General features: G+C 66.7%; 1 protein-coding gene and 1 long non-coding RNA gene across 2 annotated transcripts; one reads left to right on the top strand and one right to left on the bottom strand.

Moving 5' to 3' along the window:
• Positions 1-2,375: 2,375 nt before the first annotated feature.
• Positions 2,376-3,275, top strand: LOC150003931 (uncharacterized). The gene is made up of 2 exons (XR_016512339.1): positions 2,376-2,855; positions 3,032-3,275. It is a non-coding gene; the product is annotated as an uncharacterized LOC150003931 (long non-coding RNA).
• A 4,272-nt stretch (positions 3,276-7,547) lies between these two features.
• Positions 7,548-10,507, bottom strand: JRK (Jrk helix-turn-helix protein). Its single transcript, XM_090283306.1, has one exon. The coding sequence runs from the start codon at positions 10,458-10,460 to the stop codon at positions 8,808-8,810; it is 1,653 nt and encodes a 550-aa protein (XP_090139432.1). The 5' UTR covers positions 10,461-10,507; the 3' UTR covers positions 7,548-8,807.
• Positions 10,508-12,310: the final 1,803 nt, after the last annotated feature.

Raw genomic sequence — 12,310 nt, 5'->3', positions numbered from 1 at the left:
GCGAGCACCTCCCTGTCTGCTGTGGGCTCAGGAGCCAGGCGCAGGGGCAATGATCCTTGGCCTTTGAGCCCCAGCCCGCCCCCCACAAAGTCCCCTGGTCACCCAGATCTCAGCTCAGCGTCTCCCCAGCCTGACAGCCAGAGAGAGCCTCTGTCCCCAGGCCACCAGCCCTTCTCCCAGAACTGGCCAGCGAGGGGATGGCTCAGCTTCGGTTTGAGTCCCATCTCCTGGCCCTGAAGCCAGTCCTGCCGCCCACTGCCCTGGTCGGCCGGCCAGGCTGCTCCAGACCCTCTGAGTCTTGGCTTCTTCAGCTGATGGGGGTGTTGCTCTCTGGAGGCTCAGTGTGGCTGACCCAGGGTGGTCTGTGCTGGCAGGACATGTGAGTGGCATGTTTGTCCCCAAACCACGTCCCTTCTACATCCTTGGTCTAAGATCCTTGACTGGGGCAGGTGCCCAACCGGAGGAGCTGAGGGGTGGAAGTGTCCCCCAGAACTGACTGTGAGGGTGGGGGCCCTGAGGGAGCTCAGAGATGAGGACTTCTCTGACACTAGCCTGCCCTGCTGCGCACTGGCCCTGTACCTCCCCCCGGTTTGGGGACACCTGTCTGTCCCCAACAAGCCATTGGGCTGCGGGGCCTGGGTGGTGGGACAGCCCAGGCCAGTGGGCCTCCCCCACCATCTTGCACATGGACCGCCTTCCCCTGTCCCTCCCTCTCCCCGGCTGAGCTTCCAGGGGCCGTCGGCCGTGGGGCTGCACGAGAGACCCTGACCCCTCAAGGGTCAGGGGTCGCCTGAGAGCACAGAGGAGCTGAGGCAGAGCCCAAGCTGCAGTGGGTGTCCAGGGTCCCCCCCCCCCATGGATGCATCTGAATGCACGTTTGCTCCTTCCAGGCCACGGACTGGAGACCCAGCTGAGGAGTGGGGAGCCCATGCAGAGGGGCCTCTCGGGAAGGTTGGGGGCATGTGGGGCTGGGGGCTCAGGCTCGGTCAGGCCACAGAGAAGGAAGGGGAGGAGGTCAGCGCTGCCTGCTGGGTCTGGGAGGTGCGCTGGCAAGCCTGCTGCCCCTGTGCCCTGGCCCGAGCCCGTGACTGCCCACAGACAGGCGTCTCCCCGGAGGTGCCCCCCTCACCGCGGCCCACTCCCTAAGACCCACGGTCCCCGTGCCCTCTGCTCTCCCTCCGGCCTGTCAGGAGCCTCCTAGGCCCTCGCGCTGCCCCCACCACCCCCACAGACACTCGCCCTCTGAGCTGAGAAGCAGGACCCCCAGGTGCACTCTTCTAAGGGCTCCCTGTCCAGATGCCCCTCCCCCTTCTTCTCCCAAACCTCCTGGGGGAAAGGGAGGTGCAGGACGCTGAGGTCCAGGGAGGCAGGAACTGGACCGCCTCCCCCTCCCTTGGGGGCGTCCCCGTCCTCCGTGCCAATGCTGTGCCCCTCAGCCATCTCAGAATCCTCAGGGGGACCCAGGGCCCCATGTGTGGGGCTCAGGCCTTGGCGCCCTCAGACCTGAGATGCCCCGTGACGGGGGTCTGGGCGGGGCCTGTGGATCTGGGGGCCTCGGGGAGGAGGCCACACCCCCCAGACACTGGCTGTGGCCCTGGGGACTCAGGTTACCACGCCCGAGGCAGGGAGATGCAGATCCTCCCTGCGAGCTGGGCAGAGCAGGGGTTCTGGGTCCCTGGACGCTGCCTCCCGCCCAGGCCCTCCTCCCTCTGCAGCCCACCCGCCCACCCACTGAGGACCTTTGGGAGCCCACCCAGGTGGCTGACGGGGGCCCGTCATCAGAGCACATTCATCAGCTGAGCAACCTGTGGCCGCAGCAGCTTGGGGAGCCGTTCCCCCCAGACGTCTCAGCCCCGGCCAGGGGGCCAAGGAGACACAGGCCTTGGCTCACGGCCCACCCCCCGCAGTGAGACCACTCCCTGGGCCTGGCAGACATGGCACCATTCCCAACACAAGGAAAGGCCACGCCGGGAGGCCGCGGGAACCTGGTGTCTCCACAATGTGCTGGCCAGGAGCTGGGGGCGCCGGAGGCAGACCCAGACAGGGGCTCCTGGCAGGCCTGCGGCTCCCGTGCCCCGTGCAGGAGCTGTGGGTCGCTAGCCAGTTGCATCCCCAGCAGGAGGCACTGACGTGGGACCTGTGGCCCATGGTTCAGGCTCTGACCTGAATTCCAAGTGTCCTGCGTACCGGCTGCCATAACCCTTGTCACAGCCCCTGCCCCGCCCTGCGGCCACCACCACCCCCCGCCCCCAGCACCTCAGGCGAGGTCACAAAGCTCCACTCAGAGCTCCAACAACACGCATTTCTTCCTCACAAAGCCGGGGCCTGGGCATCTGGGGTCAGGGTGCGCTGAGCCCTCGTCCTGGCTGCAGACCGCAGACCGCTCGCTGGTCTGCACATGGCGGGGGGCTCTGTGGGGTCTTCCCTGAGGGCACTAATTCTGTTCATGAGGGCCCCACCCTCTCAACCTACTCCCCCAAAGGCCCCGCCTCCTGATCCATGGCCTTGGGGGTGAGGCTGCAACGTAGGCATTTGCGGGGATACGAATGTTGAGACCACAGCAAACCCTGTCGCCAGCAGCTGCGTCCACTACTGCCATGACTGTCACCTCCCCCGTGCCCACTATCACAGCCATGACCCCACCACCACCGCCAGCAGTGAGGCCCGGCCTCCACTGCCCACGACCAGCCTCACAGCAGCCTGTCACTGCCTGCTGCCCACTGCGCGCCCACCCCGCTATGACCGCCGCCAGGACTCCCAGCACCAGCGTCATGACTGCCACACTGCTGCTGCCACATCTGTCGTCCACACGCCCACTGGCCAGCCAGCTGCCAGCGCCCTTCGCTGACGAAGAGGTAGGGTCCAGGGGAGGCGGCCCTGGGTCCAAACCCCGTCCCGTCATCACTGTGACACAGTAAGGCTTGGAGCCCACGCTCCTAGTCAGAGGATGTGACAGCTTTGCATGTGTCCCCCTGGCCACCTGGCCTTCTGGGGGCAGTGTCTGCCTGACTGGTCCCGCCCCTGCACTCAGCCCCATGGACCAGCTCCAAGGAGTGCCACTCGTGGATGACAGCCAGGCCGGACCAGCAGTCAGGACGAGCCCTGTCCTCAAGTCTCTAGAAGATTCCACGTCATTGGAACTGTCAGAAACCACACAGCCGGCGAGCAGCCCCCAGACCCCAGGGCTGGGCGGGGTGGCACCATGTCACCAGGAGGAGCCTGGTTTCCAGCCAAGACATCATGTCACTAAAAAGACGCTGCTGTCCCTGTGAGAACCCCGGCAGAGCAGTCGGACGAATTTCCAAGCACTTGCTGACATGCCCATGTTGTGTTCTGACATCCCCCCTCCCGTCCCCTCAACATGAAACCACAGAGCGGCCAAGAGAACCTGTCGCTGGGCCGTGGGGCGGCAGCGCTCACCACAGCACGGGCCTGAGAGGGGGCGGCAGGGGCTGAGCCCACGGGCCGGTCCAGAGGTGCCTGAGAAATGGCCGCTGTGACAGCAATTATCGCAGGTGTAGGCGACCAGCCCTGGACTGGGCCCCTGTAGAGGACAGGCAGGCTGGCCCAGGGTGTGGGGCGCTGTGGGCCACACCTGCCCCTGAGCCACTCCCACCACCTCTTGTCCACCCTGGGGGGCTTCCAAGTCCCAGGACACAGGACACCAGATGTCCCCCAGGCCCCTGGAACACCAGCCATGCCAGGATGTCTCCCCCAAGCCTGGCTGTGCCGAGGGCAGGGACCCTGGGCGGGGCCTCCTAGAGAACCCCGTAGTGGCCGCCATGGTCCGTCCCGGGTGGCATGGGGTCATGTGCCCCCACCTTCATCCTGGGGCACCCGCAGCAGCTCTGACCGCCTCGTGCTGGCAGCATCTCTCGGGGGACCCAGAGCAGCTGGCCTGAGCCACAGCGCCGAGGTCACCCGCACCTCCTGGCTGGGCCCGCCCTCCAGGGGGGTGGCAGAGGCCAGGGCCCACCACGGCTGGTGGATGGCGGCCACTCAGGGCTGGCACGCTCTGCCTGTGAGCTTCCCAAGGACACAGGGGTTTCCTCCTAATGGGAGAGAATCAGGCTCTGGTCTGAGGGCCGTGCCCCCGACACCCGGAACCCCACGGGCTACCAGAGCCTTGGCCCAGCACAGACCCCCCCGGTGGGGCGCAGGGGCCTGCCCTGGTCCTGGGGCCTGGCCTGACCCTCCCAGTGCCTGGGTCCAGCTCGCCCCTCCCGCCCTCCCCCCCCCCCAGTCCCCTCCCTCCCTTAGAGCAGGGAGTCCAGAGGGACAGAGGCAGCTGCCAGGGCTGTCACTCGTCACTGTTACTCAGCGCGCACTCACCACCGCTGGGCGGCCTCTGACTCACCTCCCAGGTACCTGCCGAGCCTCCTCTGCAGCGGAAGAGGCCTTTGTGTCTCCGCGCAAAGCGCGTCACTCACGGGCTCCGCGGCCCTGACGCACCTGCCCAGCGGGAGCAGTGCTGCAGGCAGCAGGCAGAGGGAAGAGGAGGCTGGGGCTGGTGGCAGCCCCGCCTCCAGGCTGGGGGAGAGCATTGTACTGAGGGAACTGAGCGCACACAGGTGGGGAGACTGAAGAGAGGCCCCCAGCTGTTCCCCACATCCCCGCTTCCTCCCGGAACAGTTCAGAGCCCGCCCCACACACGCATCCGCTCACCTGTAAGGACTCGGTTATTCATCTGCGAGACAAAGGCTTTGGAGCACAACCAAGCATCCTGGCCCTCCAGCCTTCCGCGGCGTCCCTGATGGGATCGAAGGCCCAACCACGCTCCGTTTCCCCAAGTGACTAAAAACTGCCCTTTTACTATCGGGTTTTTTTTTTTCAAATCAAGGGTGACCGAGGCCCCACACTGCCTGGGCTGATTCCCAGCAGGCCTCCCGTGGTCCTGGGGCCTCGAGGGTGGCCCAGGTCCACCAGTCAGACAGGAAGCCGGCCACCAGCAGGTGGCCATGAGCACACTGGACTCAACAAGCTGCTGGCCTGGGGTGCAGACAGCCCGGGGAGGGGTGGTAGCCGGCCATCGGCGGGCTGAGCTGCCCGCCCCTCCCCACCGGCCCTCCTCCTTGAACTTCGCGGCAGCTGGACCTGCCAGGGCTGCTGGAGGGAAGTGGCGAGGCGGGTGTGATGAGGGGGCCGGGTGTGCCCCGAGCCTTGTATGGAGCTGGTCTCTGGGTGGCCCCACTGCCCTCAGCCCAGTCCCCAGGTCCCCGTGGGGGACCCCTTGGGTTTCGCTATTTTTTTTTTTTGTGGTAAAACACACGTAGCATAAAACTCACTACTCTCACCACCTTGTGTGCGCAGGTCAGTGGCGCCGGGGACCCCGTTCACAGTGCCGCGGTCACTGCGGTCTGACTCCAGGACTTTTCTTCACTCTGCAAAGGGCTCCGTGCCAGCCCCCCCGCTGCTCAGGGCCACGGCCTCCCCGACCCCGCCACACACCGGTCCCCAACAGCGCACAGAACCCCAAACCCACGCCTCAGCAGGGCGCACACTGTGAACGCTAATGCAGAGGCCACACGGGCACGTGACCCTGGCGGGCGGCCCTGGGACAAGCCGCTCCACCGGCGCTTGGAGCCCGAGGAGCAGAAGCTGTTTTATTGACCTAATTGTTCAGCTGCCGTCAAGTGTCGGAGTTTGTTTTTTTGTGTGTGTGGCTTTTGTTTTGACTTGTCCTTGGAAAGCGGGGGATACAGCTCTTTGCTTGGCCAGCACCCCTTGGTGGCAAGACCCTCTGTGAAGGGGGGCTTTATAGTGGTGCCGGTGGCCCCCCCAGATGGACAGAACATCTGGGAGCATGCTTTGGGGGCACCTGGGACAAGGGAGGGGTGCAGGGGTCTCTTCCTTCTTAGGGATAAAATGAGGTTGGCCCCTGAGGAGGGACGGGCTGAGCAGTGAGAGGGAGGCCCGCGCAGGGTCGGCAGTGGGGGTGGGGTCCGGCAGGGAGGGCCCCGGGGAAGCCGCTTGTCCCCACCCCGCTCCTCCCTCCTCCGAGCTGCCTGCCACCACCCCCACCTCATTGTTTCAAGTGTTCATTTAATTAAATAATGAGGTGCAGTGAGAGCCAGGGGCCTGTTTTTAGGGCCACAAATGAGAGATTTGGAGTGTCCTCATTAGAGCAGCCAGCAGCAGGCTGGCTTTTACCACAATGTATCGCCCCCCAGATGGGGCAGGACTCATTCCAGGGGCAGAGGATGCTGTGGGTCTGGCAGAACGGGGCCTCGGGGACCCGCCACCCCCACACCTGTCCTGGCTGCAGCTGCCCAGGACCCAGTTCTGCGGCCCCCCTCACCAGCCAGAGCCGAGCCGGGCCCTGGGGCAGCAGCTCTCCCGCCCGAGGACGTGTCTGACCTCTTGGTCACCCCAGGGCCCATGGGCATGGCTCCCCCAAAGCCCAGGAACCTTGCCCTGCCCTCTCCAGCAGGATCTGAAAGAAGCAGGGGGACAGGAGGTGAGGGCCAGGCGGTGACGACCCAGTGAGGGGAGAGAGGGTGTCCCACCACAGGCTCAGGCTGAGACCCCGGAAGGGGAGAGCCAGAGAAGGGGTAACAGAGGGGGCCCCCTGGTCTGGGAGAAGCCACCGAGGTGGCACCCAGGGGCCACACCAACCCCACGGTCCATCAGCTGACCTCCGTCCATGCTCACAAGGCAACCGCCTGGGCTTCTGTGAGGCTGTGGGGGTGCAGGGGGGTCCATCTGCACAGCCAATCCTGGCCCAGAGGCCCCAAGACACAGAAGGTGCCGATGGAGCGCCCTTCCCTGGGGTGCAAGCCAGTGCCCGCTCAGCACAGGCTCCAGCCCCCGCTCCACAGTCTACAGCCACCACCTGGTTGGCGGGGTGACCAAGAGGCAGGGTCCCACATGGTTCCACCAGCTCTAGCGTCACATCCAGGCCAGTGGGCCCAACCTCCTGATGGCGGAGCCTCTGCCGCGGAGGCAGTATGCGGAGCAGAGCCCCTGCGTGGGTGCTCAAAGGTGCAGCCGTCTCCACAGGAGCCCTGGGGGGCTGGAGGGGCGCAGGCGCTCCCTGGGGCCGGGTGCACAGCTCACGGGACAGCCTTGCCGGGCCCCGGTCCGCCAGCATCCGCACCCCAAGAGCCCTCCCCCCGCCTGAAGCACCCGGGTGTGAGCCAGAGCCACGCACTGGCCCTGGAAGTGGCCCCAAGGACAGACGCTGCTCCGCTGGTTCACGGACGGCATTTATTGATCAGCCACAACATGCCAGGATGGGGGTGCTCGCGAGGGCAGGACCCACGCCAGCGGTCTGGGGTCCAGGCGGACAGGGACCCCACCCACCAGGCGAAGTCCCGCAGGCGAAGAGCCGCTGGGCGCACCCGTCAGTCTCCGCACCTAACTTCCTATCACACCTCACGCAGCTGCGACTCAACGGCACAGGGACACAAGTCAGAAGTGACACAAAATGACACAGAAGGACAAGGGGCCCCAGGTGCAAAGGAAGCGATGACAGCACGGAGCGACCAGGCACGGTCAAGCCACGGGCTCCCTCGCAGGCCTCGCACACGCGGCCGCGGCCACGCGGTGTCCGGCCAGCAGCGGCGGCCACGTGGCGTCTGGAGAGCTGTGGTCACTCACACTCCCGCGGCTCTCACGGGAACCACGGTCTTCCAGACAGATGGACAACAAATGATGACAACGGTGTCCATTCAGCGGCCACGACGGGACCTCAAGCAGGGGGTGGCACTCCAGGGCAGAGCAGTGAAGACAGAGCGGCACCGCCTCGTGCGCGGGCGGGTGAGCCGTGCTGCCGGCCCTCCTGGGCTTGCAGGCCCCGCGGCGCCCATGGACACCCGGGAGCCAGCCACGAGACACAGGAGCTGCTGCGCTCCCCACGCACCGCCCCCCAAAGGCAGCCAGGACGTCAGCTGCCCCCAGGTCTCACTCGGGCGTGAAGAGCTGAAACAGAAGTTCCACTACTGCTGGAAACCTGAGTGGTATGTGTTCCTGTCTTTGTTACATACATGCAAACCGCAGACTCACGTCTGAAGGCCTGATCGATAGGTACGCGTGTAGAGGCCGTGAAATGTGAATTCTGGGGAACGAGGGACCGGGGGGCTCTGGGCTCCGAGCCCAGACACCGGGAACAGCGCAGAGCCATGGTCCCTGTCAGCGAGGGGCAGGCCAGCCCGATGTTCCTGCTGCTTTACTGAAGCCGTTCAACCAGGTTGCCGGCGGGTGGCCCACGTCTTGGGCTGAACCAGAGGGAGTGCTGGGAACATGGAGGGACTTTCAGGGAAGTCTCCTGCCTCTAAGTGAGGTCACACCAAAAGTGGGGACATCTTAACAGGCTGACAGGTTGCCTATGAAGACACAGGCAGGAACTCTGCTGACCTGAGGTCATAAGCTGAGCCCCAGACCCCGGTGGCCTGCCCTTGGGGCCCACCTAACACAGGCACAGCCACCAGACTAAGAGACCGAGCTGTGAGGGGTGGGAGAGGGGGACCTAGGGACCGGCCAGCCTGTCCGGTGGCAGCAGATACTGCCACCGATTGGCCCGAGTGCTGGCTTTTCTCCTCCGGGACAAAGACACCCTACGCTCGGCCAGAGCCAGGTTCTGCCAGCGGGCACGAGCCCACAGTCTGCCCGCCCGCCCCGGGCTCCAGCCCCGGGAGGCTCTGGGATGTTTTAGGTTTGGTGGCCCTTCCAGAATATCTCCTCACACTCACGGGACGTGACTGGTGACACAGGTTAGGCAAACATGAGGGGCTGCGCGTGTCTCGGCACCCACGCCCCCCGGACAGCTCCAGCCACCGCGCACCACGCGGCCACACTGCTGGGCGCCGTCAGTCCTCGCCCACAGGGGACGGGGAGCAGCCCAAGGCAGCACAGCCCCCCCGACGCTCCAGGGGCCCTTCGAGCTTGACCACGGCCCCGAGGGCCGGCCGCCGCCGCCCCTGCCGCTGCCGCGTGAACACGGCGTGCAGGGCGCACAGCTGCCCCAGCTCGGGCGCCGTGAAGCACGGCTGCACCTCGGCGAAGCGGAGCACCGCGTCAAAGGCCGCTGCGGCCCGCTCCCAGGCCGCCTCCGCACCGTCCCTGCCGGCCTCGGCCCCGCGCTGCTTCTCTGCCCACCCCGGCGGGCCCTCGGGCGGGCGCGCGCCTCCGACCTCCAGCCCCGCCGGCGCGGCAGTCACGCTCCCGAGCAGCCTGCTGCTGGGGCGAGACCTGACCTCTCTCCCGAGCTCCAGGACGTGCGCGAAGGTCTGGTCGTGAGGCTTGGCCCCGCGGCGCTCGGGCTCCTCCTCGGAAGAGGAGCCTTCGGCCAGTGCGGCCGCGGGCCACAGCTTCCGCCAGGCCCGGCTGAAGACAGGGCCGGGAACAGCGTCCCAAGCGCGGGCCACGCTGCAGATGGCGTCACTCATGGTGTAGCGCGGGTGGGCGCCCTGCAGCGCGGCAGGCAGGTTGATGAAATTTCTCACAAAGTCTCGGCGGATGCCCTGGTCCATGGGCTGGATCAAGGAGGTGACGTTAGCGGGCAGGAGGATGGTGAAAACGTTCTCGGAAACCAGCTCGGACTCCTGCGGGCGGGCCCGGGAGCTGTCCAGCAGGAGGACAGCTTTGCTGTCGTCGGGCAGACCCAGGGATCGCAAGTGCTCCCTCACCGAGGGGGCAAAGATGTGATGGAACCAGTCAGAGAAAACCACCCGGTCTGCCCACACGTTCCCGTGAGCCCGGTAGGCCACGGGCAAGTGCTGGATGCTTCTGGAAGCCCGGGGGCCACTACATTTCCCTATCACCAAGGGCTTGATTCTGTGGGAGCCAGTGGCGTTGGCACACGTGAGGACAGTGAGCCTGTCTCTGCTCTGCCTGCCCCCGGGCACCGACCCTGCCTCGGGGCTGGGGCCGGGCAGGCACTGGCAGAAGAGGCCGGTCTCATCCGCGTTGTACACCTGCTCCGGAGTCAGGCCGTGCTCCACGGTCAAGCTACGGAAAAAGCCACAGAACTGCTCGGCCGCTTGGTGGTCGGCCACCTGCTTTTCGCTGGACGCGTCCAGCTTCTTAATGCCGTGTCTGGCCTTAAAACGCCACAGCCACCCACCAGAAAACACGCAGGGCTCGGTTAGCTGCATCTGCTCGTAGAAGTCCTTGGCCTTCTCGATGAGCATGGGGCCCGAGACGGCCACGCCCTCGGCGCGCCGGCCCAGGAACCACTCGTACAGGACGCGGTCCAGGTGCTCGAGCTTGGGCGTGTGCAGCGTGCGCCGCCGCTCCAGGGCCTTGTTGCAGTCGGAGCTGGCGAAGAAGCGCAGCAGCTGGGCCTTGTGGGCCTTGATGTCGTACAGCGTGGACATGCCCACGTTGTACTCCTGCATCAGCGCCTTCCGGCTCTCACCCTTCTCCAGGCGGGCGCAGACGTCCATCTTCTCCTTCAGCGTCAGCACCACCCTCTTGCGCTTCTCCCGGGGGCCCCTCCCCGCAGCCTGCTTGGAGGCCATGTGGCGGGCGGGCGGGGGACACGCACCGCAGCTGGAAGCCTTCCCGCCTGCCCGCCTGGTGATCCCTCTCTGAGCCTCCCCAGGTCCAGCAGCCTCTTGCCTCAGCTGTCCCTTGTCCTCCGCTCTTGGCACCGTGGCCGGCGCCTGGGCCTCTCCAGTCACACGGCCCCCTGCGCTGCTCCACGCTGCTGAAACGGTGGCCTTCTCCACAGGACGGTGGCAGCTTCTCCCCTCAGCCACAGATCGGAGCAGAGGGACCCCAGGAGCTGGCTCCGGCTAGCTGGCAGCACCATGGGAGTCAGGGGGCCGCCCTCCAGGGCTGGAAGTGCTGTTTCCCAGGCACCGTGAGTAGGAACTGGAAAGCAGAGGGGGACAGAGACCAGTGTCACGGAGCGTGGCCCAGGCTGCCCGTAAGCACAGCCTCGTACCTGCACACGCCGGGCGCTGCAGCTGACCCCGCGCCCCGGGCCGCCCAGCTCTGTGCCCGGCCACGCTGGGTCTTTCCAGCTTCTACCAAGTGACCTGAGCCATCACAGTCCCTTCCAGCTGGACAATTCCGTCCTTTTAAAACAATTTCCCAAAAGCTCCCACACACCTCCCTGCACCACTGAGCTGGCTACAGGGCGTAGCAGACATGTCCTTGCTGGCCCAGGGCGGCCTGAGAGTCACAGGCCCATAAAACCCCAACGTCCTCCAGCTGCCAAGGACTGAAGAGCTGTGGCCCCGACACTGACCACCCTGTGTCCCCCCCCCAGCCAGCTGTCCGACCTGCCACCCACCCGTCGCCACGCCCCCGTGGAAGGCCTGGCTCCCCCCCCCCCCAAGCCCTCACTTTGGCTGCTTCTTCCAGCTTGAAGCAGCTGGTGAGGTCACAGGACAAGTCGTATGTGGAGCGTAAAATGGGGTCCCTGGACATCACAGCTTCAGGAAACCGATAAGTTTCTTCAAATGGAGCAAGAGCCCCAACACACACCCGGCCGTCGCCGAGCTGCTCGGAGCCAGGCGGCCGCTTGTGATCAGCCCCCGTCTGCGGAGCGGGGAGGCGCCGCGGAGGGGCGGGGGCCCGGGAAGGAGAGGCATCGTCCGCTTTCAGGGGGATGTTTGCTGTGAAGCCAGCAGGACACGGACCCCGGAGGAAGGGCTGGGGCCCCCGGAAGAGGCGCCCCCGAGGGACGCTGCCCCGCCGCGGACCTGCGGGTGTGAGCGGGCGGCCCACGACGGCTGAAGCCACGGTGCGCGGCTGGGGAGCAAACACCCCCTTTACAGGGGAGACTCAGATGTCACTTCCGAAGCCGCTTCTTCAACCAGAAGGCAGCGTGACACGGCAGGGCACCCGCGGGGTCCGGCGCCCAGGCACGCGGGCACGGGCAGCGCACACACGGTGCCCCTCGCGCCCGAGTGAAAGACCGCAACCTCGGGGGCCGGGGGCGAAGGGGCCGAGGCCGGGGCAGGAGAGCGGGCGGGGCCGTCTGCGCCGCTGCCTGTCCTCGGCGAGCCCGGGACGCAGCGGCGGCGGGAGCTCGTCGGGAGAAGCGGCCAAGAAGCAAGTTTCCTGGGGACCGAGGAGGAGATGAAGTCTGGGAGGCGGGCGGCGCGGGCGGGGCGGCGGCGGCGGGGCGCGTCCTGCAGGGAGGCCGCCTGCAGCCCCGGAGCGTCCCCGAGGGGCCGGCGGGGCGCGCGCGGCCGCAGGGGGCTCTGGAACGCGTCCCCCCCACCCCCCCGGAGGCAGGAGCGGGCAAAGGAGAGCCAGAAGGGGAAGCAGGAGGTCCGGGCCGCGGGGGCCCCCGCCGGGGAAGGGCGGTGCCTCGGTGCCTGGCGGCTTGGGCAGGCGGGGCCCCGGGATCGGGATC

Source organism: Furipterus horrens, unplaced genomic scaffold, assembly GCF_987537825.1.
Source record: "Furipterus horrens unplaced genomic scaffold, mFurHor1.1.pri manual_scaffold_7, whole genome shotgun sequence".
Lineage (NCBI taxonomy): Eukaryota > Metazoa > Chordata > Mammalia > Chiroptera > Furipteridae > Furipterus > Furipterus horrens.
Note: the sequence above shows the minus strand (reverse complement) of the source record. Positions and strands in the feature narration are given on the sequence as shown.

Bases quoted from the DNA above. Each gene is read 5' to 3' on its own strand.
- JRK (XM_090283306.1), bottom strand. From the start codon at position 10,460: ATGGCCTCCAAGCAGGCTGCGGGGAGGGGCCCCCGGGAGAAGCGCAAG.